This window comes from Thrips palmi, unplaced genomic scaffold (genome assembly GCF_012932325.1).
Source record: "Thrips palmi isolate BJ-2018 unplaced genomic scaffold, TpBJ-2018v1 HiC_scaffold_15, whole genome shotgun sequence".
Lineage (NCBI taxonomy): Eukaryota > Metazoa > Arthropoda > Insecta > Thysanoptera > Thripidae > Thrips > Thrips palmi.
The window spans coordinates 13,781,230-13,802,446 of NW_023144624.1; the positions used below are offsets into that span (position 1 = coordinate 13,781,230).

A 21,217-nucleotide genomic window follows, 5' to 3' on the forward strand; every position below is an offset into this window, starting at 1 on the left:
GGTGGCTCTGCTGCTCCACTGCCCCGCTGCCCGGCCCGATACGCCACTCGTTCGGACCAAAGCTCTTTGAGCTGTGGGCTAATTCGCCAGATGCCCCCTCAAAGGGAATACATTGGTCATGCCACACGTCTGCCTGCCTGCCTGCCTGTCTGCCTGCCTGCCTGCCTGCCTGCCTGCCAGCCCTGCCTGGCCGTCGACGCTGGCCGACACCTGCTGTTGACATTCTACTTGTTGCTCGGCCGGGCCAGGCAAGGCCAGGCAAGGCAACCCGCTCCCTGTGCGCCCAGGGCTTTGTGAGGGACACGGGCGGCAGGGGGAGGGGGAGCGGGCGAGGCAGCGGCAAAATGGGGACAATCACTTATTCCGTCACCGGAAAGCGTTTTTGAGATTGCTTTCAATTCCCGGGCCGCTCCGCGCCGCGCCTCGCCTCCGCCTTCCGATGAGGAGACAGAGGGCCGCGTCCCCAACGCACCGCCCGCTCGGCGTGCTCGGCGTGCTCGGCGTGCTCGGCGTGCTCGGCGTGCTCGGCGTGCTCGGCTGCGGGGTCCGCGGCGTCGCGCGGGTGCTCGGCGTGTCGGTCCCCGGCCTCGCGCCGCCCGCCGCGCGCGCGCCGCGGCCGACATTTTGTACTCGGATAGGCTCTGGGTTGCCGTAGATTGCGGCCATGGCGGCCGCGTCCGGGTGCCTTTGCCTGATCCTCCCCGCCGCCGGGCCGCTCCACTCGTTGTCCATGCAAATCAAAAATTTCCTGTTGCAGATCTTTCGGCAGTCCTACACGGCGCAGTACACCGTCTACGACGTGACCAACGAGTGAGTATTCTGCGGCGCTCGAAGCTTGAAGGGGGGACTGCCGTTGCCGCTCCGAGGACGCGGCCGCCTTGGTCGGCGGGGTGCTATCTTCATAAATCTGCTTATCCTTGTCCCCGCTTATCCTTGCCGCCTCGGCCGCGGCGCGGCGCCACGGCCCATTTGCTGGAGGAAATTGGCCGTCTGTTTCAAAGCCGCTATTTTTGTTTGCGGCCAGGCCGGCCAGGCGGTCAGCGAGGCGGTGGCCGTGCCGTGACCACGCCGCGGCCGCCTGGCGGGGAGACCATTACCCTGGATTGAATGCGCATCATCACGCCATGCAGCACACTCATTCCGAGAGTCGTTGTCGTCGCTCTGTCTCTCTCGCACCTTCACCGGACGCCCCTGAGTGCGAGAGAGACAGAGCGATGAAGACGGTTCTCGGAATGGGTCTGCTGGCCGCGGGCGTGCCCCCTGGGGCCAAGCCGTGTCGCGCTGGCAACTCCCGGGCCACCCCGCGGGCCACCCTCATGATTCACACGTTTGGGTTCAAGACGGCGAGGGCCTCGGTGGAGTGGGGAGGCGGGCGATGTGCCGCCGGGGATCACTTCAGTGACGCGGCCGCGTTCAACAGATTTACGCGATGGTGATGAGCGGTCGTGATATTTCAAACACCGACACTTATTTTGGTTGTTGTTTTCATTTATTTTCATTTCCCTCTTTTCCATTTCGAGTTCTAACTCTGCCTGTCCTCGCAGCCACCAGATCCCGCTGCGGCTCTCGCACGCCCCCAAGGTGGTGTCCACGACGCTGCAGTACGCGTCGTGGCTGGGCAACACCACGGGGCTCCTCATGATCAGCGAGAACGACATCTACGTGCGCGGCTCGCCACAGGGCGAGGAAGACGCGCGCCTCACGGACACGGGGGAGGCCGGCGTCTTCTACAACGGCGTGGCGGACTGGCTGTACCAGGGTGAGTCGGTCTGAGTCGGTGGCGTGGCCATGCCGTGGCCGTGGCCGTGCCGTGGCCGTGGCCGTGCCATGGCCTTGCCGTGGCCGTGCCGTGGCACAGTGGGCCAGAAGGCCGGTGGAGGCGGCTAAAACTCTAGACGCGGTTTGAGCTCCAGAGTCACTAAATGGGACTCAAACCGAACGAGTGACCCCACCAATGGATTGCTCTCCGAACGAGAATTTCAGTGGTGGGGCCACGCGTTCGGTTCGAATCCTGTTTAGCGACTCTGGAGCTCAAAACACGTCTAGAGTTTTGGCCGCCTCCACCGGTTTTCTGGCCCACTGTGCGTGGCCGTGCCGTGGCCGTGAAGACCGCCGGCCGGCAGCATCGTAGACGGTGTAGCGATCTCTAGAGAGCACCTAGGCGGTGCAGTGTGCGCGTGCAGCACAGGGCGAACGCCCCGTAGACGACAAGTAGGTCACGGTCTAGAAGGCGCGCACACCACAATCGCTAGAGTGCGCTAGAGACACTGTAGGCGGTGTCCCGGGCGGTCATAGACGACGTCCCGGAGACACCTTAGCGACAGCCGCCTAGGAGCGTCTAGCCAGCCAGCCACTATCCCGACTGCTTCGCCCGGGGAGCCGACGGGGCGGTTCGGGCGGCCGGTGCCCTCGACGGCCAGGGCCAGGGCCAGGGCCAGGGTCCCGGCCTGGGCGGCAGGGCGTCACTGCGGTCTTGGTGGCGGCGCTGGGGGCGTCAGTCGGAGCAGTCAGGTGATGCAACTGATTCCCTGAACGCCTCGCCTGACACTCCCGGCCCCGCGCGTGCAGCCAGTACAGCCAGTGCAGCGAACCTCGATGGACCTCGCCTCGCCCCGCCTCGCCCCGCCTCGCCTCCTCCGCTCCGCAGCCCGGCCGCCACGCAGACGACGCAGTCCCACCAGCCCGCGGCCCTCCCCAACCCGCTATTGTGTTGCAGAGGAGATCCTGTCCTCGCCCGAGGCGGTGTGGCCCTCGCCGGACGGCAGCATGCTGCTGTACGCCTCCTTCAACGACAGCCTGGTCCGCACCATGAACTACCCCTGGTTCGACTTCAAGGCCAAGGACTCCAGGGCGTCGTCGTCGTCCTTCTTCCCCAAGTCCAGGACCGTCCGGTACCCCACGGTAAGGCGCCGCGCCGGCCCGCTGCGGCCTGCCACCAGGGCGACCCCCACCCCACCTCACGACAACGAGAGTAGATAGTCACTTTCGCCTCGAGTAGTCCAACTAGCGGACGACTGCCTAGAGAGAAAGTCTAGACTAGGATCAGACGGAAAAGGTCGTCACATTTCCACTAGAGCCCACGTTTAGACCACAGTCAAATTTAGTACCCTTAGGTAAATAGACAAGTTTTGTTCACGAATATCGTGTCAATTTATTCCACAGTTTCTAGAGAGAAGGATGATAGAAAATAATATTTTTAGTCATCTGTAGATTGAAAACTTGTGCAACGTCCTTAACGGCACGCGCGTGCTTCGCTTCCAGCCGGGCACGGCCAACCCTGAGGTGAAGCTCTGGGTCGTTGACACTCGCAACTCGACAGACCGCGTGGCGACCGAGCTCAGGCCACCCGCCGTCCTCCAAGACCAGTAAGTATCCAGCAGCCAGGGGCCGCACCCGCAACCTCGAAAATAAAAATAAAAAGTTTGTTCCAAACTTTCCCTTTTGGCTGTGTGCGACGCGTTTGTCAACTCTTGGCCGGCTCGCTCTGCCCGCAGGGAGTACTACCTGACCTCGGCGGACTGGATCGGCGGCAACAACGACATGGTGGGGGCCGTGTGGATGCGGCGCGCGCAGAACCTCAGCATCGTGAGCGTGTGCAGCCCGCCCAACTGGACCTGCATGGAGGTGAGGGCGGTGCGGGCCGAGGCCGTGCGGGCCGCGTAAATCAAGGGAAGGGGCTGCCATTGGATCTCGGCCTATCTCAGGCCGGCCAGGGCCGGGATAAGAGGCGGGAGGGGCAAAAGACCGCCTCTGGGGATATTGGGTCGTCTCGCGGAGTTTTAGCGGCATCCGCATGAACTACGTGAGAGGGCATCTCACGGCCCATGTGTTTGTGGGCTCCGTCCGGCGTCCACCCCAGCGAGGCGCCGCGCGGACAGGGCCGTACTTCACGGCCGGTTTACCCCGACTGAGCGCCTTGGCTATGCTTCGCTGTGCAGGCCCACGCCGAGAGGGCGCCCGAGGACTCCTGGCTGGACCTGCAGGCGCAGCCGCTGTTCGGCCCCGGCGCCGACTCGTTCCTGCTGCTGGCGTCCGTGGCCGAGGACAACGACCGCTACACGCACGTCAAGCACGTGACCAGGACGCAGACGCGCACCGCCGTGCTGAGCCACGGCCGCTACGAGGTCACCGCCATCCTGGCCTGGGACACGGTCAACCACATCGTGTAAGTGGGCGGCGAGCGCCGAGCGCCTGCGAACCCTCGGGTAGGCAGCGCGCTGCGCACGCGTGCATGTGCCCGCCGCCGGGCTGCCTACCCGGCATTACCATTTCCATTACGGGCTAGGCGTTCTCCGGCGCGACTTAAGCTGACTTGTCGTTGTCGTCTGTGCGCGGGCAGGTACTACTTGGGCACGCACGAGGCGGTGCCCGGGCAGCAGCACCTGTACATCGTGCGGGACCCCTCCACGGACGACCCGCGCCGCCTGGAGCCGCAGTGCATCACCTGCGGGCTGGCCGGCCTCACCGGCGCCGACCGGGACCACTACGTCAACTGCACGCACTTCTCCGCCATCACCTCGCCCCCGCAGTGAGTCCCCCAGGCCGCGCCGCACAGCGCACCGCCCTGGCGACGCAGCTAACGGCGTGCTCCCTCTTTGCAGCCCGGAGCAGGGCGTGCTGCACTACGTGCTGGAGTGCGAGGGCCCGGGGCTGCCGCTGGGCGGCGTGCACGTGGCCTCCACGCACCGCGTGCTGCGCATGCTGTACACCACGACGCCGGCCCGGGCGGGCCGCCTCTCGCAGCTCGCGCTGCCCACCATGAGGTCCTTCGAGGTGCCGCTGGCGCAGGGGCTGCGCGCACAGGTGCAGCTGCTGCTGCCGCCGTCCTGGAGGGAGGAGCTGCGCGATGCCGCCTTCCCCGTGCTCGTCGAAGTGTAAGTTGGGGAACTGTCCCTCTCGCACCTCCGCGGCGCGCCTTGCACGGTAAAAACGGTACCTGGTTTTCCCAGGAAACCTATAGCAGAGCCATAGGCGATTTCCAGGAAGTTCCCGGGAAAACCAGGAACCGTTTTTACCGTGTGTACGCCCCACGAGTGCGAGAGAGACAGAGTCGTGACGCGCTCGTTCTCCTCAACAGGAACGGCCGGCCCGGGGCGAGGACGGTGACGGACCGCTTCTCCGTGCACTGGGGCACCTACATGTCGTCGCGCTTCGACGTCATCTACGTGCGCCTGGACGCGCGCGGGGCGCGGGGCCAGAGCAAGCGGGGCCTGCACCGCAAGCTGGGCGGCCCGGAAGTGCAGGACCAGATCAGCGTGGTCAGGCACTTGCTGGAGTCGCAGACCTTCATGGACCGGACGCGCGTCGGCCTGTGGGGGTGGGGGTACGGCGGCTACGTGACCGCCATGGTGCTGGGCTCGCAGCAGAGCGTCTTCAAGTGCGGCATCGGCGTGTCGCCCATCTCCGACTGGCTTTACTACAGTGAGTACAATGTCCGCCAAGCACCGCGTCGCACCGCGTCGTCTAGCCGGGCTGACGCCGCCTGACGTCCGCCGTCTGCTGAGTGATAACGAAGAGTCGTTTTGTCGCTGTCTCCGTCCCACCCTTACGGGACGCCGCATGCGTGCGACGGAGACGGAGCGACAAAACGACTCTTCGGACTTGTCTGCTGACGCATGCCACTGTGGCGGCTTGCAGACTCGGCGTTCACGGAGCGCATCATGGGGCTGCCGTCGGACAACTTCAAGGGGTACGTGGAGGCGGACGCGACGCGGCGCGCCCGCTACATCCCCAGCCACTCGCTCTACCTGCTGCACGGGCTGGCCGACGTGTCCGCGCCCTTCCTGCACGGCGCCGCGCTCGCCCGCGCGCTCTCCGAGGAGAGCGTCGTCTTCCGCTACCAGGTAACTTCAAAAATCGAAAACCGCGCTTTATTGTCGTTACCTCCTTACTTGACGCGCGGCGTCGTGGTCGTCTTGGTCGTCTTTGCAGAGCTACCCCGACGAGGGCCACCAGCTGGACGGGGTGCTGGAGCACATGTACAAGTCCATGGAAGGCTACTTCCTCAAGTGCCTCAGCCTGGACGAGGACCCTGACCGGCCCTTCCAGGCGGCATAGTGACCCCGTGGGTCCGTGCGGATCTTCAGAAACAGCGTCCCTTCTTATATTCCATACTTTTTGTTTCGTTTCGTTCTTAGAGAGAAGTGATTCAGTATCGGAACAGCGAACGTAAATGTTAAATAGTGTGTGACTTTTTTGTTTGTTTGTGCTCGTTTCAGAGGTGTTCTAAAGATGTTTAAAATTTGGTAGTGTTGTTCAAGATAGATGGATTTGCAGTGCAGGTCACCAGCATGTGCTGAAAATACTAATTACATGGACTCTATGTTAAGTTCCTACGCAGTAGTTTATCCTCCCTAAGGCCCGGTTGGACGCCCATTAGTTGCCTGGTTCAAGCCTAGATGGTATGCCTAACTTTCCCCTTACTCGAGTGTCATTGTTTTTTTACTAGTTAACTTTACGCGCCGAAGATACTGGTGTAGAATTTTGCGGTGCAATAATTTCCGCGCCCTTCTCAGACGTCAGCGACAATCATCGCAAAACTTTAAACGGAAAATTTACTGAGTTTGGGACACATTTGTTTCCCAATCTTACATTTCTGAGGGGTGAAGTTTAAATTTGAGTTCCAAATCGTTCAACACCAGGACCTGCAGTGTAGGCAAGGTCATCCTAACTCTTACCTTACGACATACGTGTTGTCCAAACAGTGTAGATAAAATAATATACCACTAAATTACATCTTATCTCAGACAGAGATTAAACCAAAAGGACTTATATCGAAATCCTAAGGCATTTTTCCAAGACTGAAAATAAAATCAGCGAAATCTTACTGAGGTTCCATAGCTTTCTGAAAACCACTGAGGTCCTCCTGCGTGCGGCAGCATCCCGTCGCCCTTCTGATGTTCCTTTGGCTCCTTGCATATTTACTTTCATTGCATTCGGCTTTTGTACTCAATCTGGGCTCTAGTGTGATCGCAGGCCGCGTGGCGGGCTGCCTACCTTAAGCGGCCCCTTGTTTACACTCCCTCCCCCGTTTATTTTGTTGTATGGCCCCTGTCGCTTTTGTCGCCCACTGCATGTTCGTTCGTTCAATGTTCATAGCACTAATAGGTCAATTATAGCATTAAGGGGTGTTGGTCTGTAGTGTCGGTTCGAGAAGGTGCTTCAAGAGAGAGACATGTGAATGAATATAATAATGCGCGTGTGTGAGTGTGTGTGAGTGTGAATTCGGAAGTAGGTGAGAGTTCAAGTGCCTTGTGAGTCCACCGCGCCTGTGTGGTGTGAGAAGACTCTGAAACTGGGCTCAGGGAAGACATAGTGTTCCATTACGGTATGGACGACGGTCTCGTTTCCTACGAACAAAACATGGCGAAAACGGCTCTTTTGTCGGTTTTGACCGTCGAATTTTCTCACTGTGGCCCGTTTGCGAATTGCCACCCCTTGGTGAATGGAATGGCTCGGGCAGCATGTGTGATGTAGAGCTCAAGATAGTGAAAAATATGAGAAGTGTAATGCATTCATTCAGGGTACTGCTTTAAATGGTAATATTTATATTATGTTAAGAACCTCAATGTATGTTGTCATTTGTTGTCCTAATGTAAGAGAAGTCCTGGGCCTCAAAATAGTGGCTTAGTGGCTCGTTAAATGTTTCCAGTCTCAAACTTGTGATCTAGACATATTAGCCAGAATTTGTTGAAATTATGCGAGTGGTTTATTATTGTACGTTTCATGTATAAAGAAGAAATTTTTGGACTTTCGTGTTAATATTTGAGAATCAAAAAGCAATAAGCTAAAATCCCCTCGATACGTTCGTGAGTTATTGATTGTAAAATTCGTGATGAAAATGTCGATAAAAGTCATTGTGTTTTTTGTTGTTGTTTTTGTTTTTCGTTACACTCTGCCAATGGTGTTTGTTTTGAACGTACCTTTATGCGTATCGAATGCTCCTTGGCTCTACCACTACTTGTTCCAGTAGGTCCCTTCTTAAGACGATTTTGCTGTGTTCGTATTATAAGTGTTTATGTAATAATCTCTCCCCCTGTTGTTGGTTCTGCGAAAAGTTTTCAACAAGCAGTACGAAATTATTGTTTTCAGAAGAAATGTTGTCACTTCCGTTAACGCATAACTGTTTTCCTATTACATACGTGTTGTTGAATGTGGATTTTCTTCTGCGGCCATTCGGACCGGAGTTGGCCGAGTTCACCCTTCGGTTCGTTTGGCTTGGTTCTGAGGCGCCGATAAAATTGTGGGGACTGAAATTTGTGCGAATACGGCCCACACGAAAAATAGGCGTGTTCATGTCGGGAAGATGGACCTGTTCGCATATTGGGGTTGAGTCCATTTTCGTCTGTTTTTCGTGCGGTAACGTTGGTACGAAGGAGGCAGATGACTGCTGATCTGACTCAACTTCTTTTATACATAAAGATATTTTGTAGAACCTGTTAACTGTTACGCAGTTGTCTCATTTTGCGCTGAGACAATCACTATTACAGTACTCTTCTCATTCTTATCCAAAACTATTTCTATTAGACTTTTTCTAACAAAGTGACGAAGTTACTGTTTCCTGAACTAATATGGTTGTTCTTGTTATACATGATGTTTTGTTTCATTTTTTATGAAGACAATTAAATGGAGGAAAGAAATTTCAACAAAGTGCATTTTTAACCCCATCCATCTAGTCAAACCCACTTGAATGTAGAGCTCTGCCGTGCGTGTGCTCGCAGGCAGAGGGGTCAGGGAAATTTTCTGGTAAAGCGTCGATGATGATAATGATGCATTCGGACGGCCAAATTAGGCTCAATTTTGTAACGTCAAGGGGAACATTTGAGCGCTCATGGGTGGTGCCCCTCGGAGGTGGGTGGTCCAGGGTACGGGAGGGGGTGCGTTTGAGTTTGACCAACACAGGGGTTGAACTGTCGTAAGTGTGAGATTTAACCCTTACGCCCACCGCGCAACCACGACACGAGCGACACGCAGGTTCGAGCAGCGCGGCGCGCCGCCGTCTTTCCCTGTCTCTCCCTCCCCTCCCCCCTCCCCTGCCGTCGCCGCCTCCCCTTACGCCTCCCTCCTGCCGCCACAAGCCTCGCTCCCCGCCACCCCGCCGCGCGCCCGCGCTGCGCCGCGCAACAATCCCCCTCCCCCTCGTCTCCCCCTTCTCCCTTCCCCCCGTGACCGTTGGCGTTGTGTTGTTGTCGCGTTCGGCCGTTCGGTTCGGCCACAGCGGCTCGGCCCTAGCGTAGCGTCACGCACGTCTTGCCCGTCGCGAGGAAGAGGAACTGCGAGACGTTGTATCATCGCCCTGGCCGTGCACATGAACAACTCGATCCTGGCCATGAGGACGGGCCGGGTCCCCCGGCTCGGCGACCCGCACTGCTCGCCGCCGCCACCTGAGACGCCCAGGATGAGGCTCCCCGCCGTCGCGCCCTGGTGAGTTAGCTTGGTGACAGCCGTCGCCTAACCTACGTAGATGAAAATGAAGGTGCCGCAGTGTCGCGGTCTATGGCCAGCGAAATGCTCCGTGTTTTGTACGGTTGTAAGCCAAACCGCAGCACAGTGGGCCAGAAGACCGGTAGAGGCGGACAAAACTCTAGACGCGTTTTGAGCTCCAGAGTCGCTAAATGGGACACGAACCGAACGTGTGACCCCACCAAAGGATTCCTCGTTCGGAGAGCAAGCCATTGGTGGGGTCACACTTTCGGCTCGAGTCCCATTTAGCGACTCCGGCCGGAGCTCGAAACGCGTCTAGAGTTTTGTCCGCCCCCTCCGGTCTTCTGGCCCACTGTGCGCTGGCGGCATGTCTGTCATCCTGATGTTGATCCTTGTCGTGAACACAGTACGCCGGCGCGGCGCGCGGTCGTGGTGGACCACATGGTGGTGGCCGACGATGACAGCGAGAGCGACGCCGAGATCATCGGGGACTCCGACGAGCGTGACTCTGACGGCGAGGCCAAGCCGAAGGTGATCAAGGTCATCACCAGGAAGCCGCCCAGCGTCGCTATTGGTGAGAGGCTTGCTGTTGTTTTTCTATGCGTGTTTTGGCCCGTACCGTGTCGCTCATTTCGTCTGCTTGTTGGTTTTAGGAAACCAGGAGCCCGCCTGGCACGCCTTGCTTCGCCGCACCCCCAACAGCAGGACGGCGTCCATCTCCTGCACCGTGCCGAGCGTGCCCAGCGCGCGCGGCCGGGCCGCCCCGATGCGCCCCGTCGGCCCCGTCCGCCAACAAGCACTGCCCCAGCGAGGCCAAGGCCGCCCCGGCTCCCTCAGTCCGTCCCGGATCGTCAACGTGCCGGCAAGGGTATTTCAACTCGTCAGCCCTGAGCACGATTCGACCCTCACACGTTGAAACCATCGTTTTAACGGACTCTGTTTACCGTTTCTCAATTTCAGGTTTTGGTCCCACGAAACCGGCTGGTGTTCCCTGTCAGTTCGCGCGGAAGATCCTTCACCATCAGCCGGCCGCTCGGCAGGCACGGCCAAGGGCACGGCGCCGTGGCCCCGGGGCTCGTCAAGGCCGCCACGCCCGTCCACGGCCGCGGCGTTTTCCGACAGGGCGGCCGCGCGCAGGCAGTGTCCGTCCTCGGCCCCAGGGTGTTCGTGTCTGCCACCGGGCCGCTGTCCGCCCCGGAGAAGGCCGTCCTCGACGGCGTCCTGGACATGCAGGAGGAACAAGGGCGGCTCCTGGCGCACGACGAGACCATCAACGGCATGACGAGCGTCGCGGCCAGCAACGGCCCCAGCTGCAGCACCGAGGCCAGCAGCAGCGACGGCATTGCCCTCTACATGGAGAAGTACGGCGTCAGCCCTTGTGACACCTTCCAGTGTGACTTCGACTTGGTGTAGGAAATTTTATCCATCGGTGACTGGTTTGTACTCACCGTTGAATGAACTGATCTTTGTGATATCACTTATTGTGATTGGATTGATTTAGCGTATTTGTTTGTTTTGCAAAAATGCTATTGTTTTAGCATGTTAGTTTGTTTTAAGAGGAACATGATCTGACTGCGATACTTCAGATAAGAGTGCATGGCATGCTCCTCAAGGGAGTCAACCACAAAGCACGCTTCATCCTGGAGTGTGCTTGCAAACACGCTCTACCCAGGAGCATGCTTGCCAAACATGTTCTGGGTAGAGTGTGCTTGTAAGCACTCCAGGATGGAGCGTGCTTTGTCGTTGACTCCCTGGGGGAGCATGCCATGCACTCTCTTCAGTTTCTAGAGTAGTCGATTCCAAATGAATTACTTGTTAAGACTGATTAACATTTTTTCGTCTTCATATTAATTGAATGTATGAAGTGTCTTAGTCAGCTGGTGTACATTAATTTATAGAGAGAAGACTGATTTTAACTCTCTAGATTTGGCGTACTAGTACGCCTCATGTGTTTTAACACGATCTCAAATCTGTTTTATTTTTAATGAACTGTGACTTAATTTATCTAATGAACTTGTTAAAAAATTTCACATAGTATTATATTACAGTTAGCAAGTTGTCTTTCCATTACACATATGGAAGTATTAAATATTGTATCTTTACAATGACAATTAATAGTTTATACAAAATTTAGAGTATCTAATTTATAATTTTTACGACAATCATAAATATTTACCATGAAATTCTACAACACATTTGAAGCGGCTATCTTGTTTGGTAAGTACACATCAGTTATGAAGCTGGGGGAAAAATGGAGCAAGGCGTCCACTTCTGCCTTCATTCCATGCTTGATCATCACCTCCACCTAAGACGCAATCAGGGATGTGATAAGTAAACAATCAATGTCTCTTCTGTAGGAACTAAAGAGAAAGCAGCCCCACCTCGGCTCGGATGGCGTCGTTCAGGTACTTCTTCTCCAGAAGGGTGTTTGCCAAGGCCACATCCTTGTCCGTGAGGGGGATGTTCTTCACGCCTAGGGCGACCAGCTCTGACGGCAGCAGGCCGAGCCAGCGCATGGACTTGATAGGCAGAGGGCAAGTCTGGAAGGAAAACTCTACACTGCATTAGGAGCGAAAGCAATCACAGAACGACCTTGTCATTGGATCGGTTATCATACCTTGGTGCCGAATCTGTAAACGCACATGATGTGGATGCCATGGGGGTCCGCGTCCACCACGGCCAGAATAGGCACCTTCAACTGTGCCTCCAGCCTGGCTAGAAGCACCCTGGTGCTCACGTCCGGGTACCCCTTGGCCTGCAACAGAAACGCGTTCAAACCCTTAAACTTGTTTCCGTTGTTGTTTTTCAATGCAGTCCTTTTGGCTGCTACTGTACCGTGATAAGAATGCAGGGGCCCAAGCGGTTTGCCGCCCCCTCGCGCAGGACTCGCTGGAAGAGGGTGTCCTTCTCCAGGACGAGGATGAAGCGGGCGGCGGACTGCACCTTGTCGATGGAACTCACGTCACCAGGAATCAGCACCCCTGCGGTTCGATGCGATCAGTGAGTTAAGAAACATTGTCGGAGCCACAAGCTAGTCACTGGTCGGTGCGGGTTGCCTATCTAACAGAAATAGTTCCTCAACGAACCTCCCGGCTTGCTGCTGCAGTCCACGACCTCGCCGTCGGTGGTGGTGAGGGTCAGGTCGCCCGCCACCAGCCCCTTGGCGGTGGCCAGGAGGCCCAGGTTCCAGGGCGGCAGGCCGACGAGCCGACTCACGTCCAGGGCGCCGTCGTCCACCTGCCGCTGCGACTTGAGGAACGCCACCTCCTCGTAGTACAGCTGCCTGCAGCAATGCGGGGAACCGGACAGGCGCCTCGAGTCACCCAACACTTGCACGCCGGCCGGGGCGGCCAGGCCTCGCTCCGCACCTACCTCCTCGTGCCCTGGCTCTTGGTGCTCAGCAGCTTGTGTGCCCGGGAGAGCAGCATGACGATGACGGCGAACTTGTGCTGCGAGGCCGGGACGTCGAAGCGCACCCTCGTGGCGGCGGCCGCGGGGGACAGGTCCCCGCCCTGGCTGTCCTGCCCCGCGACGGCAGCGTCCTGCTCGGAGGCACTCCAGTCGGAGGCCTTGGGGATGAGGAGCATCGGGCACTCGTTGTCCGCGAGCTGGCGGAGCAGCTGCAGCACCAGGAGTTCTATGCGGTGCAGCGCGGCACTCCGTCTTACATGAAAAGTGAAAATGAATGTACCTAGAGGCAGGGCCCCGCGCCAAGGTTCCAGACAGCACTGGTCGTACACTGTGTTATCCTCACTTGCATTCTGTCAAGGGTTCGCCGATGTCCCGCAGCAGCGCGTTTCCACTTGATTCCTCGGGACGCACACCCTCGAGGAGTGTCCTCAAACCCCGCTCCAACATTTCGTCTTCGGTACCCGATGTAAACATGGTTTTCGGCAGTTAAACCGTTTGTGTCCGTTGATTGCGAAGTCTAAACCGTTCGTGCCCCCTCTTTCGTACCGGAAGTACAGGGTTGTCGTAAGCCAACAAACTTCCCAGTCCCCAGCAGGCTCCTTCTAATAACCTTTCACTCCTTTTTTATGCTTGAAATATCAATATCCTAGTCTCTTATCACTTAAAAATCCTTTTTTCTATCAAAGCATGTGAACTGTTCCATTACACTGTACCGAATGTCACTTAGCATGTGTCAAGTGTTGGCACTGCCGGAGCACTGCAAATAACGGCCAGCTGACTGTTGCCAGGGCTACGGCGCAGCAGCCGACAGGAGGACAGACAGGACAGCCGATCGGTTCTGTGTGTTCGACGTCCGAAAATCGACTTTGACGTGCCCCAGGCGGATTCACAGTGGCGTATTCCTGGAACGCGGGCTTGTCGCCTATCACAATGGGTCTCCGAATGCTGGATACCATATCCGTCCTCCCCATGATCTGCTTGGGCTTCGGCTACTGGCTGATGAAGAGGAACGAAGACAAGGAGGCGGAGAGGTTAAGAAACCCAGGGCTGCTCGCGCCGCAGCCTTCGACCGGAGACAAGGAGCTGGACTCGATCCTGGGGATCAGCACCGTCGCCTCTCTCCTCATACCAAAGCCGTCATCGTGAGAGCAACGTGTCCTGCGTCCTGGCCTCCAGGACCTAGCGTCGCATGACTGTCACCACCCCTTTAATGTTCTCACTGTGGCTGTGCTCTTTATAACGGACAAAATTTTGTGAATAAGAAGGAATGAATGTGATCAGCTGATTCTGTTGCTGAAACTGTCAGTTTCATTTTCAATAGAGTCGTAATGATTGAGTGTGGTTCTTGGTATGTTACGAGTCAATTGGACCAGCTCCATTGTTGGCTAATTGCCTCTGTATGAAAGTTTTGTTGGGACAATGACTGTTCTTCCCTATGGGACTGTTTCATCTTTTCTCAAATAAAATTATTTGTTAAGAAAATTTCTCAATTATTTCTTACCCACCACTGTTAAATCTGAGCTGTGACTCTCATTTCTGATGCAAGCCCAGTTACTGTTTACCTAAGCTGAAAGTATTCTTAAATTCAAACTATGCATGTAGGCTAGGTAAATAATGACAATTTTATTTGAGGGTCAAATGTATTGAAAAATATACAACTATATACAGACAGAATAGCCTATTGGAAACATGATTATGAATCATCAGTGGCTTCTAAAACGGCCCCACTGTATGATAAGTCCCAGTATTGTTCAACGTTGTTTCTCTTGAAATGTTCCCTGGCCAACATTTCAGTGGGACACACCTTGAATTTTATCTCACCAAAGTTTCTTTGTTTAACTGTACCCTGGAAAATGAATGTAATAACACATATTAAACTAAGGCAAAGGGAGCCAAATGTTGTTATATGACGTAATTTTGTTTGAAAAGTGAAGGAACAGCAATAATAGTTTCAGTTTCTTACCTCCCAAACTAACACACATTTATTCGGGACTTCATTTCCACTTGCATCTTTTACTGAGTCTTCTTCCCATTTGATACGATGTAGCATTACCCTGAGGTGCAAACATTAAATTCTTAGTAAGTACAAAAACATTATGAGGAATGGAAAGAATGTATGGAAACTTACCTTCTGTATTTGCTTTGCTGCTTGGGACCACCTTCCACAACAACTACATTGCAATCTTTAAACAATACTACACAGCCGGTCATAAAGAGCTGTTTAGCATTCGTTTCAACCTTGTACTTCTTAGCCGGGTTCATAAGATCATTCACTCTAAAGAAAAATGAAAAATTATCATAGGACAAAATTGCAATGAATCAATAATCTGTGGTAAATCAACTAAAAAATAAGGAGTCAAAACCCAAACAACTTTTTAAAAATACACAAATCCTACCTGTAAACAGAAACATGCACACCAAGAGAGGTGTCTTCTTTTAGCTTCCGCATCTTTTTCTCTTTACGCTCTTCAGAGGAGAGTTTCCGAGCAGCATTGGCTTCTTCATGAGCCTTTTGACGCTTCAACATTTGCTCCTTCACATGAGCTTCAATCTTTGTGGGATCCTGGATTGCCTCTGTTCCCAGAACTCTCATTAAGTTTGATATTCTTAGCTGGAAAGAATAAACAAGAAAATAGTGTCAAACAATATTTTTAACTTTATGTGAATAGGATGCTTGGAACAGAAGTTCTCAACAGAACATACTTTGGGCTCAGGCGGTGCTTCCAAACCAAGACGTATTTTTTCTTGTTCTTCTTTCCACGCCTCTCGTCGATTTTGCCTCCTCAGCTTTTTACGTTCTTTCTTTGTAAGGAAGACAGGCATGTAGATAGGTTTAAGAGGGTCAGCTGAGAACAAATAAAATTTTAGGATATAGGTAATGCGTTCAGATTTTGAAGCAAAACATAAACAATGCATATGTGTTTATTACTTGGTGCACGCATTTGAATGGGATGTTCCACAAGATGTGTGATACCCTGCTCCTTGATAGGAATTGTGCCAGATTCATCTGCTTTGTACCTGATTTAAAAGATGTAAAAATAAACATGAATGATCAAGAAAGCATCAATCCACATTTCAACCACAGAGTTTACTTACCCATCCCGTTTCAAAAGTATAACAGAATCCCACCATTCCACATTTGGCACATGATCCTCAGCCTGTTCTTTAGGAGCAATTTGAGCAAGTTTGGTAGCAGATGATATACCCGTCTTCTTGGCAATTTGGGAGATTTCACTTTGCAGCTTTTCCAGTTGAGCCTAAACAAAAATCATAAGATATTTTATTGATCTTCCACTAACTCTACCAAATGGCCAAAGAAAGGAGGTTTACCTTCATACGCATTCTGTCAGCCAACTGCTGAAACTTGCCAGGCTCATGAAACCTCAAAGCTCTCTTGTTACGAACGGAGGGTTTAATGCCAAGCCTAGGATCATAAAAATGAGTCTCAGACAGTTCTTCTACAGGTTTTTCTTGAAGTTGTTGACGGAATTCTTCCCTTTTCTTTGCACGAATATTAGCCTACAAATAAAGTAGAAAGAATATAGTAATAATGAAAAAATAAGATTATCTATGAATGATAAAAGAACTACATAGATTCATCAGGTACTGTGACAAACTTTTAAACTTACCTTGAGAGATGGTACTAGGTGTGTAAGCTGAACTTCTTTACCTGAACTATCGACAGTACGACCCTCACTGTCTAAAATGAGGGGTACAGGTTTTTCTTGCTGGGGTTGACGAGTGGGAATCAGGCTGTTAGCATTATTGCCTAAGCTTGAACTTATCCCACTCAGGACTCCAGGTAAGACACCAGTGGACAATTTTGATTGAATTTGAGCCTAAAAATAGAAACTAAATATAATTAAAGCAGTAACAATCAAACTAGGCACATAAAACAAAATAAACTGTTAAGTACCTGAAGCTGGGCAATTTTTCTTGCTTTTTCTAGATCAGCGGGAGCACTTTTCACAGCAGGAGCTGCAACAGCTGCTACAGCTGGTTTCACTGATTTATCATCTCCTTTTAAAGCATTGAGAGCCTTCTTTCTTTCTTCAATCATTCTCTGGGCATTTGCCATCATCTCTTTAATCTGGAAGACAAACAGAGAACATAACTTTATAGTATATTGGATTACAAGGGTGCAAACGTAAGTTTAAGTTTGAACTAAATTTTATGAATACCTGAATTGCTGATAGCTGGCCAGGACTAGGTTTTGGTGCACTATCTGATGAAATATCTGCGGTGGAGTTCTTGGTTTCCACATCAGCCACCTTCTCCTTCTCCCTTTTAACTTTCTTTGAATCTCTGTCATCTTTTTCATCATGGTGTCGTTTCCTACTATCATTTCGGGATCGATGAATTGCCTTTAAACCCTCCGCCAAAGAAAATATTTTGTCTGTCAAATGTTCTGCTTTTCTTGAGTCAAGAAGTGCAGCAAGCTTATCTGTAAATGCAAAAGAATTGAAATAAACTTTCAATTTGAAGCTAAACTTCTGCAATGTAAACAGTTTGGATAAGACATACCTGTTGTTTTTTGCTTGTCATAGCCAGACGAAAGGCAATTGAGGGCCGTCGTAACCAAAGTAGGTTCATGAAAACCTAAAAAATTTTCAACTGTTTTATCAACGTGAGGTTTGATCTCTTCAACGTCTTTTCTAGACAAATAAGCCGTCATCTTCAATCTGAAAACAAACAACAAGTTGTAAAAAATGGCTTATTAGAATAAATTTGTAAAACGCAAGGTTCCAAATAAGCTTCAGAAAATGAAATTGAATATATTTGGTTGTAGTTTTTAAAACGAAATATAGAAATTGTTGTTCGAAATAGAGATGTTGTGTGCATCATCAAATTCAATCAAACATTAAAGTATGCAAGGTGAGCAAAAGAAGAATTGTTACTAAACCAAATTAAAGAAGACTCAGACGAATGAAACGCAAAGAAACAGCACAAACCATAATATAAACACAAAATATACTTCCAAAAGCGACCGCTTTTTTATAGGTTACAAATATTGGGGGACATAAACAACCTTCCAGGAGCCATATTTTTTAAAAAATAGGGCAACAAAACAGTGCCAGAACTTACCGAAAAATGCGGAGTTTCCGCGGGTATTTTTGGGGGAATTATCAAGGTGTATTAACTGAATATGTACAATACGAACTGAAAACGACCAACGTAAAACTTAACCAAAAACAACACATCGGCGGTCGGTCCGAGAGAGAACCGGAAGTAGCAGACGCAATCCGTAGGTGGTTCACCGGACACTTCCGCAAGCTATAGAGCGGAAATTTTGAATTGTTCCTTAAAACAAACATTCCCGAAGGGTAAGTTTGAATGATAAATTACATCAGAGACGCCGTAAAGTGCATTTGCCCTTAACACGTCACTAAAGCACGTCTCGCAACATGAGCGAACCTAACCTAACCTAGCCAAGTAGATTCCAATGGCGGCGCTTGTTTTGACAACAACGCCAAATGTGGCGAGCAGTAAATTTGCCAATTTACTCGACCTTTCAGATTTTTACGTAAATCGACCAGTGAGTATGATTTCAACGTCTCTCTCTGTTAGTTTTATTTGGTGTACGTCTTGTTCGTTCACATCGTTTAGTTTTTTTTAAATGCAGGCAAGACAACTGTACCACAGGGTTTTTTTTTATTGTAATTTATTTCTAGGTATGGTTTATCACATGGAGACTAGACCGAACCGGTAAGCTCTGTTAAGTGGAATGGGTACACTTGAATGCAATTAGTGTCGTCTTGGCCGTCGAGGCTGAAGGGGCTGAAGCTGCGCCCCGAGGCCGTTGGGCCGGAGTGGGCTGCTGGAGCTGGTGGAGGGCTAGCTGTAGAAGGTGCCGTCCACCTTCCTGGAGAAGCCCGCGTTGGTCTGCGACATGTGGTTGCCGCTGATGGCCAGCTTGACGCTGTGCACCGACACCTTGGACGAGAGGCCGCTCTGCCGCAGCGGGTGGCCGCGGTCCTCGACGGGGTCCTCGGGCAGCACCCTCAGGTTGCGCAGCACGCGCCAGGTCGGCCGGCCCAGCGTCTCGGGCTGGAGGCACACGTCGCGGCCGTCCGCCCACAGCGACGAGTCGTGCTGGGAGAACATCGAAGCTCGTCGAGTCAGAAAGCAGTGTAGGAGGGACTGAACGCACCGCGGCGGCTCCCGCGAGTACTCACGTGGTAGGCCGAGGACAGGGCGTAGTCCAGTTGGTCCCGCGGCTCGTAGGCGCGGTGCATCTGGGCGTGCCGGCGGACGCTGGCCAGGGTGTGGTGCGTGTTGAGGCGCTCCCAGGGGCTGAGGCAATCCGCCCAGCGCGGGGACGCCGTCGGGTCCACGATGGTCTGCCCCACCGGCAGCACCCCTGACTCATCCTGTGGAGCACACAGTGTGGCGGTCTGGAAGCGTTCCAGCAGCTCCGTTCCGAACAGTGCCCTCGTCGCGCTTCCTTGCACTCATGCGGTGTCGCGTAGGGTGGCGAGCGAGACAGAGCTATGGAGGCACAGTTCGGAAAAGAGCTCGTGGTCCAGCCGTCAATAGCAATACAGTAGGGGTGGACAATGCAAGGCCGCCGCGTGGACACGCCCCGCAGTGCCCCTCACCTTGTCGGCGCCGTCCTCCTTGCGCGCGCGGCCCCGCGCCTGCTGCAGGCGGAGGTACTCCTGGTGGCGGAGGAGGGCCTGCACCTGGTCGGCGTCTAGCGGCGGCGGGCAGGGCCCGTCAGGAGCCGGGGGCTGCCAAAAGGAGAGGCTGTTTCATTTTGGCCGCCGTGCCCACGCTGCCAACGCCGATGCCGATCGGCGCATCGGCATTCGGTTCGGCAGGCCGTTTTTCAACGCGCGCCACGTAATCAGCATCACGCGCGCGTGGCCGCGTAGCCCAGCGGCCAGAACAATGGCATCAAAACAATTCGCGGGCCTTTATTACGGTGGAGGGCTGCCAGCAGACGACGCGAGCAGACGACGCGAGCGGGCGACGCCGCAAAGGCAGTGTGCTCGTGGACTCTAACAACACTGGCGGCGCAAGCGGCGCAGTGCGGGCAGCGCCATGACGCGGACGTGCACCAGTGGCGAGTGAGTACCACTCGGCCTGGTGGCGGGCGGTTGGCTGCTTTACCGGGACGTGGACGGTGCGAGTGTCGGGCAGCTGCTTCCAGTAGCCCTCGGACTGGATGAGCGGGAAGGGGCCGTGGTTGCGCACCAGCCGCTCCCCGCACACGACGGGCATGGTGACGACGGCGATGTAGCGGGCTGGGTGCTGGGTGCGCTTCCCGCCCTGGCCTGGCCGCCCTAGGCTGGCCCTAGGCCCGGACTGGCCCTGCCCGGACTGGCGCCCAGACACCTGCCAGGCCTGGCAGCACTGACGGCACTGACGGCACTGACAGCGCGCGGCTGCGTCCGGAGCGGCCTGCTGAATTTCTCATGCTCCGCGGGGCCGCAGGACACGTGCGGCGTGGAGCGGGACGGGCGCCGCCGCGACGTTTTCGGGCGCAGCCTGGCGCAGCCCCGCCGCGAGGCCTAACCCACTGACCTGCTGTCTGCTGTGCGGGTCGCCACGGCAACGCCTCAAATATCGAATTCACAGGAGACTTCCCCAGACTTTGGCGCGTTGGCGGTGTGGCGAATTTGGTCGGCCCCCCTGGTTCCCCGCGTCACGACGCGTCGCGTTTCTTATTCACGGTGTGTTTGTGTGTTTCTGCGGGGCTGCATTGTTTATTGAGGGCGGCCGCGCGGAAAAGGTGGCGGCGTGGGTCGCCGTGGGTCGCCGTCGGGCGGCGTGCACGTGCCGGGCCAAAGTGCCAAAGCCGCGGTGCCTCGCGTCGCCTCGCGGCGCCTTGTGACCTTTCGGTGACAGAGACAGACGTCTTGTGCGTGGCGCAGCCTCGCGTCGCCTCGCCTCGCGCCGCGCCCGAGGAGCACCCCGATCGGCGAAATGTCAGCAAGCAGCAGTGTGCCTACCCGCGGTGACCGCGCCCCCCGCACCAGGAGTCGCCCGCCTCGCCACTCGCAGTGTACGCGACCAGCTCCAGCAGCATCCCCCCGCGCGCACCGTTGATTGCGTCCGCAACCCGGGCCGGAATTGATCCTGGCAACCCTGGCGACGCCGCGGCGATGTGGTGGCGACGGCGCGCTGCAGCGGGGCGACGCGGCGACGCGGCGGCGACCCCGTTCCAGTGCTCCAGTCTGGATGTGGCGCCCCGGCGGCGCCGCGGCGGCTGGAGGACTCTGGTGACGCCGCAGTGGGGGTCGACGGCCGGGCGGCCCCTCGAGCCCCAAGGCGGCCCAGCCCCGGCACACCGCCGGTCCCTTTGTCTCCGCTGGCTGCCTTTGGCTAACAGGCAATGTCTCGTCTCCGGCGGCCCCGTCGCCCCCGTTGCCCATTGGCC

At 54.6% G+C, this 21,217-nt stretch overlaps 5 protein-coding genes across 6 annotated transcripts in view; 2 read left to right on the plus strand and 3 right to left on the minus strand.

Annotated features, from left to right (window-relative positions):
- The window catches only part of LOC117641286 (inactive dipeptidyl peptidase 10), a 57,015-nt gene extending 48,370 nt beyond the window's left edge, over positions 1-8,645 (plus strand). Inside the window, exons 5-15 of the mRNA XM_034378470.1 lie at positions 758-810; positions 1,545-1,759; positions 2,717-2,901; positions 3,262-3,365; positions 3,495-3,624; positions 3,939-4,165; positions 4,340-4,528; positions 4,602-4,874; positions 5,078-5,421; positions 5,638-5,843; positions 5,932-8,645. Of these exons, the coding sequence (XP_034234361.1) occupies positions 758-810; positions 1,545-1,759; positions 2,717-2,901; positions 3,262-3,365; positions 3,495-3,624; positions 3,939-4,165; positions 4,340-4,528; positions 4,602-4,874; positions 5,078-5,421; positions 5,638-5,843; positions 5,932-6,057 (2,052 nt within the window). The 3' untranslated portion in view covers positions 6,058-8,645. The remainder of the gene's footprint in view (positions 1-757; positions 811-1,544; positions 1,760-2,716; positions 2,902-3,261; positions 3,366-3,494; positions 3,625-3,938; positions 4,166-4,339; positions 4,529-4,601; positions 4,875-5,077; positions 5,422-5,637; positions 5,844-5,931) is intronic.
- Positions 8,646-9,169: 524 nt separating this feature from the next.
- Positions 9,170-11,081, plus strand: LOC117640905. 2 transcript variants are annotated; one of them, XM_034377896.1, is made up of 4 exons: positions 9,170-9,423; positions 9,831-9,997; positions 10,077-10,291; positions 10,384-11,081. In XM_034377896.1, exons 1-4 carry the CDS (start codon positions 9,308-9,310, stop codon positions 10,834-10,836), a joined length of 951 nt encoding a protein of 316 aa, XP_034233787.1. In that variant the 5' UTR covers positions 9,170-9,307; the 3' UTR covers positions 10,837-11,081. The 2 variants fall into 2 exon arrangements, with proteins under 2 accessions (XP_034233787.1, XP_034233788.1); XM_034377897.1 differs by lacking the exon at positions 9,170-9,423 and adding an exon at positions 9,428-9,475 and having other exon boundaries at positions 10,384-11,080.
- A 339-nt stretch (positions 11,082-11,420) lies between these two features.
- Positions 11,421-13,526, minus strand: LOC117640904 (meiotic recombination protein SPO11). The gene is made up of 7 exons (XM_034377895.1): positions 13,178-13,526; positions 12,796-13,086; positions 12,510-12,706; positions 12,259-12,404; positions 12,041-12,178; positions 11,805-11,963; positions 11,421-11,728 (listed from the first exon to the last, which is right to left on the minus strand). The coding sequence occupies exons 1-7, from the start codon at positions 13,306-13,308 to the stop codon at positions 11,609-11,611; spliced, it is 1,182 nt and encodes a 393-aa protein (XP_034233786.1). The 5' UTR covers positions 13,309-13,526; the 3' UTR covers positions 11,421-11,608.
- A 907-nt stretch (positions 13,527-14,433) lies between these two features.
- LOC117640903 (U4/U6 small nuclear ribonucleoprotein Prp3) lies at positions 14,434-18,077 on the minus strand. Its single transcript, XM_034377893.1, has 13 exons — positions 17,920-18,077; positions 17,359-17,516; positions 17,016-17,278; positions 16,751-16,924; positions 16,464-16,673; positions 16,165-16,353; positions 15,931-16,091; positions 15,764-15,852; positions 15,538-15,680; positions 15,231-15,445; positions 14,963-15,109; positions 14,798-14,888; positions 14,434-14,680 (listed from the first exon to the last, which is right to left on the minus strand). The coding sequence occupies exons 2-13, from the start codon at positions 17,507-17,509 to the stop codon at positions 14,528-14,530; spliced, it is 1,986 nt and encodes a 661-aa protein (XP_034233784.1). The 5' UTR covers positions 17,510-17,516; positions 17,920-18,077; the 3' UTR covers positions 14,434-14,527.
- Positions 18,078-18,488: 411 nt separating this feature from the next.
- LOC117640907 (uncharacterized protein C1orf194 homolog) lies at positions 18,489-20,104 on the minus strand. Its single transcript, XM_034377899.1, has 4 exons — positions 19,948-20,104; positions 19,434-19,565; positions 19,011-19,205; positions 18,489-18,927 (listed from the first exon to the last, which is right to left on the minus strand). The coding sequence occupies exons 1-4, from the start codon at positions 20,056-20,058 to the stop codon at positions 18,670-18,672; spliced, it is 696 nt and encodes a 231-aa protein (XP_034233790.1). The 5' UTR covers positions 20,059-20,104; the 3' UTR covers positions 18,489-18,669.
- Positions 20,105-21,217: the final 1,113 nt, after the last annotated feature.

Excerpts from the sequence above, each read along its gene's own strand:
- LOC117640905 (XM_034377896.1), top strand. The coding sequence starts at position 9,308 with ATGAACAACTCGATCCTGGCCATGAGGACGGGCCGGGTCCCCCGGCTC. Across the intron at positions 9,998-10,076 it reads GCCGCCCAGCGTCGCTATTG|GAAACCAGGAGCCCGCCTGG; the intron begins GTGAGAGGCTTG and ends TGTTGGTTTTAG. Across the intron at positions 10,292-10,383 it reads TCGTCAACGTGCCGGCAAGG|GTTTTGGTCCCACGAAACCG; the intron begins GTATTTCAACTC and ends TCTCAATTTCAG.
- LOC117640904 (XM_034377895.1), bottom strand. The coding sequence starts at position 13,308 with ATGTTTACATCGGGTACCGAAGACGAAATGTTGGAGCGGGGTTTGAGG. Across the intron at positions 12,179-12,258 it reads GCCCCTGCATTCTTATCACG|GCCAAGGGGTACCCGGACGT; the intron begins GTACAGTAGCAG and ends TTTCTGTTGCAG. Across the intron at positions 11,964-12,040 it reads TTTACAGATTCGGCACCAAG|ACTTGCCCTCTGCCTATCAA; the intron begins GTATGATAACCG and ends TTTTCCTTCCAG.
- LOC117640903 (XM_034377893.1), bottom strand. The coding sequence starts at position 17,509 with ATGACGGCTTATTTGTCTAGAAAAGACGTTGAAGAGATCAAACCTCAC. Across the intron at positions 16,674-16,750 it reads GAAAAATTGCCCAGCTTCAG|GCTCAAATTCAATCAAAATT; the intron begins GTACTTAACAGT and ends TTCTATTTTTAG. Across the intron at positions 16,092-16,164 it reads CTGACAGAATGCGTATGAAG|GCTCAACTGGAAAAGCTGCA; the intron begins GTAAACCTCCTT and ends ATTTTTGTTTAG.
- LOC117640907 (XM_034377899.1), bottom strand. The coding sequence starts at position 20,058 with ATGCCCGTCGTGTGCGGGGAGCGGCTGGTGCGCAACCACGGCCCCTTC. Across the intron at positions 19,566-19,947 it reads CTCGCACCGTCCACGTCCCG|CCCCCGGCTCCTGACGGGCC; the intron begins GTAAAGCAGCCA and ends TCCTTTTGGCAG. Across the intron at positions 18,928-19,010 it reads CCCTGTCCTCGGCCTACCAC|CACGACTCGTCGCTGTGGGC; the intron begins GTGAGTACTCGC and ends ATGTTCTCCCAG.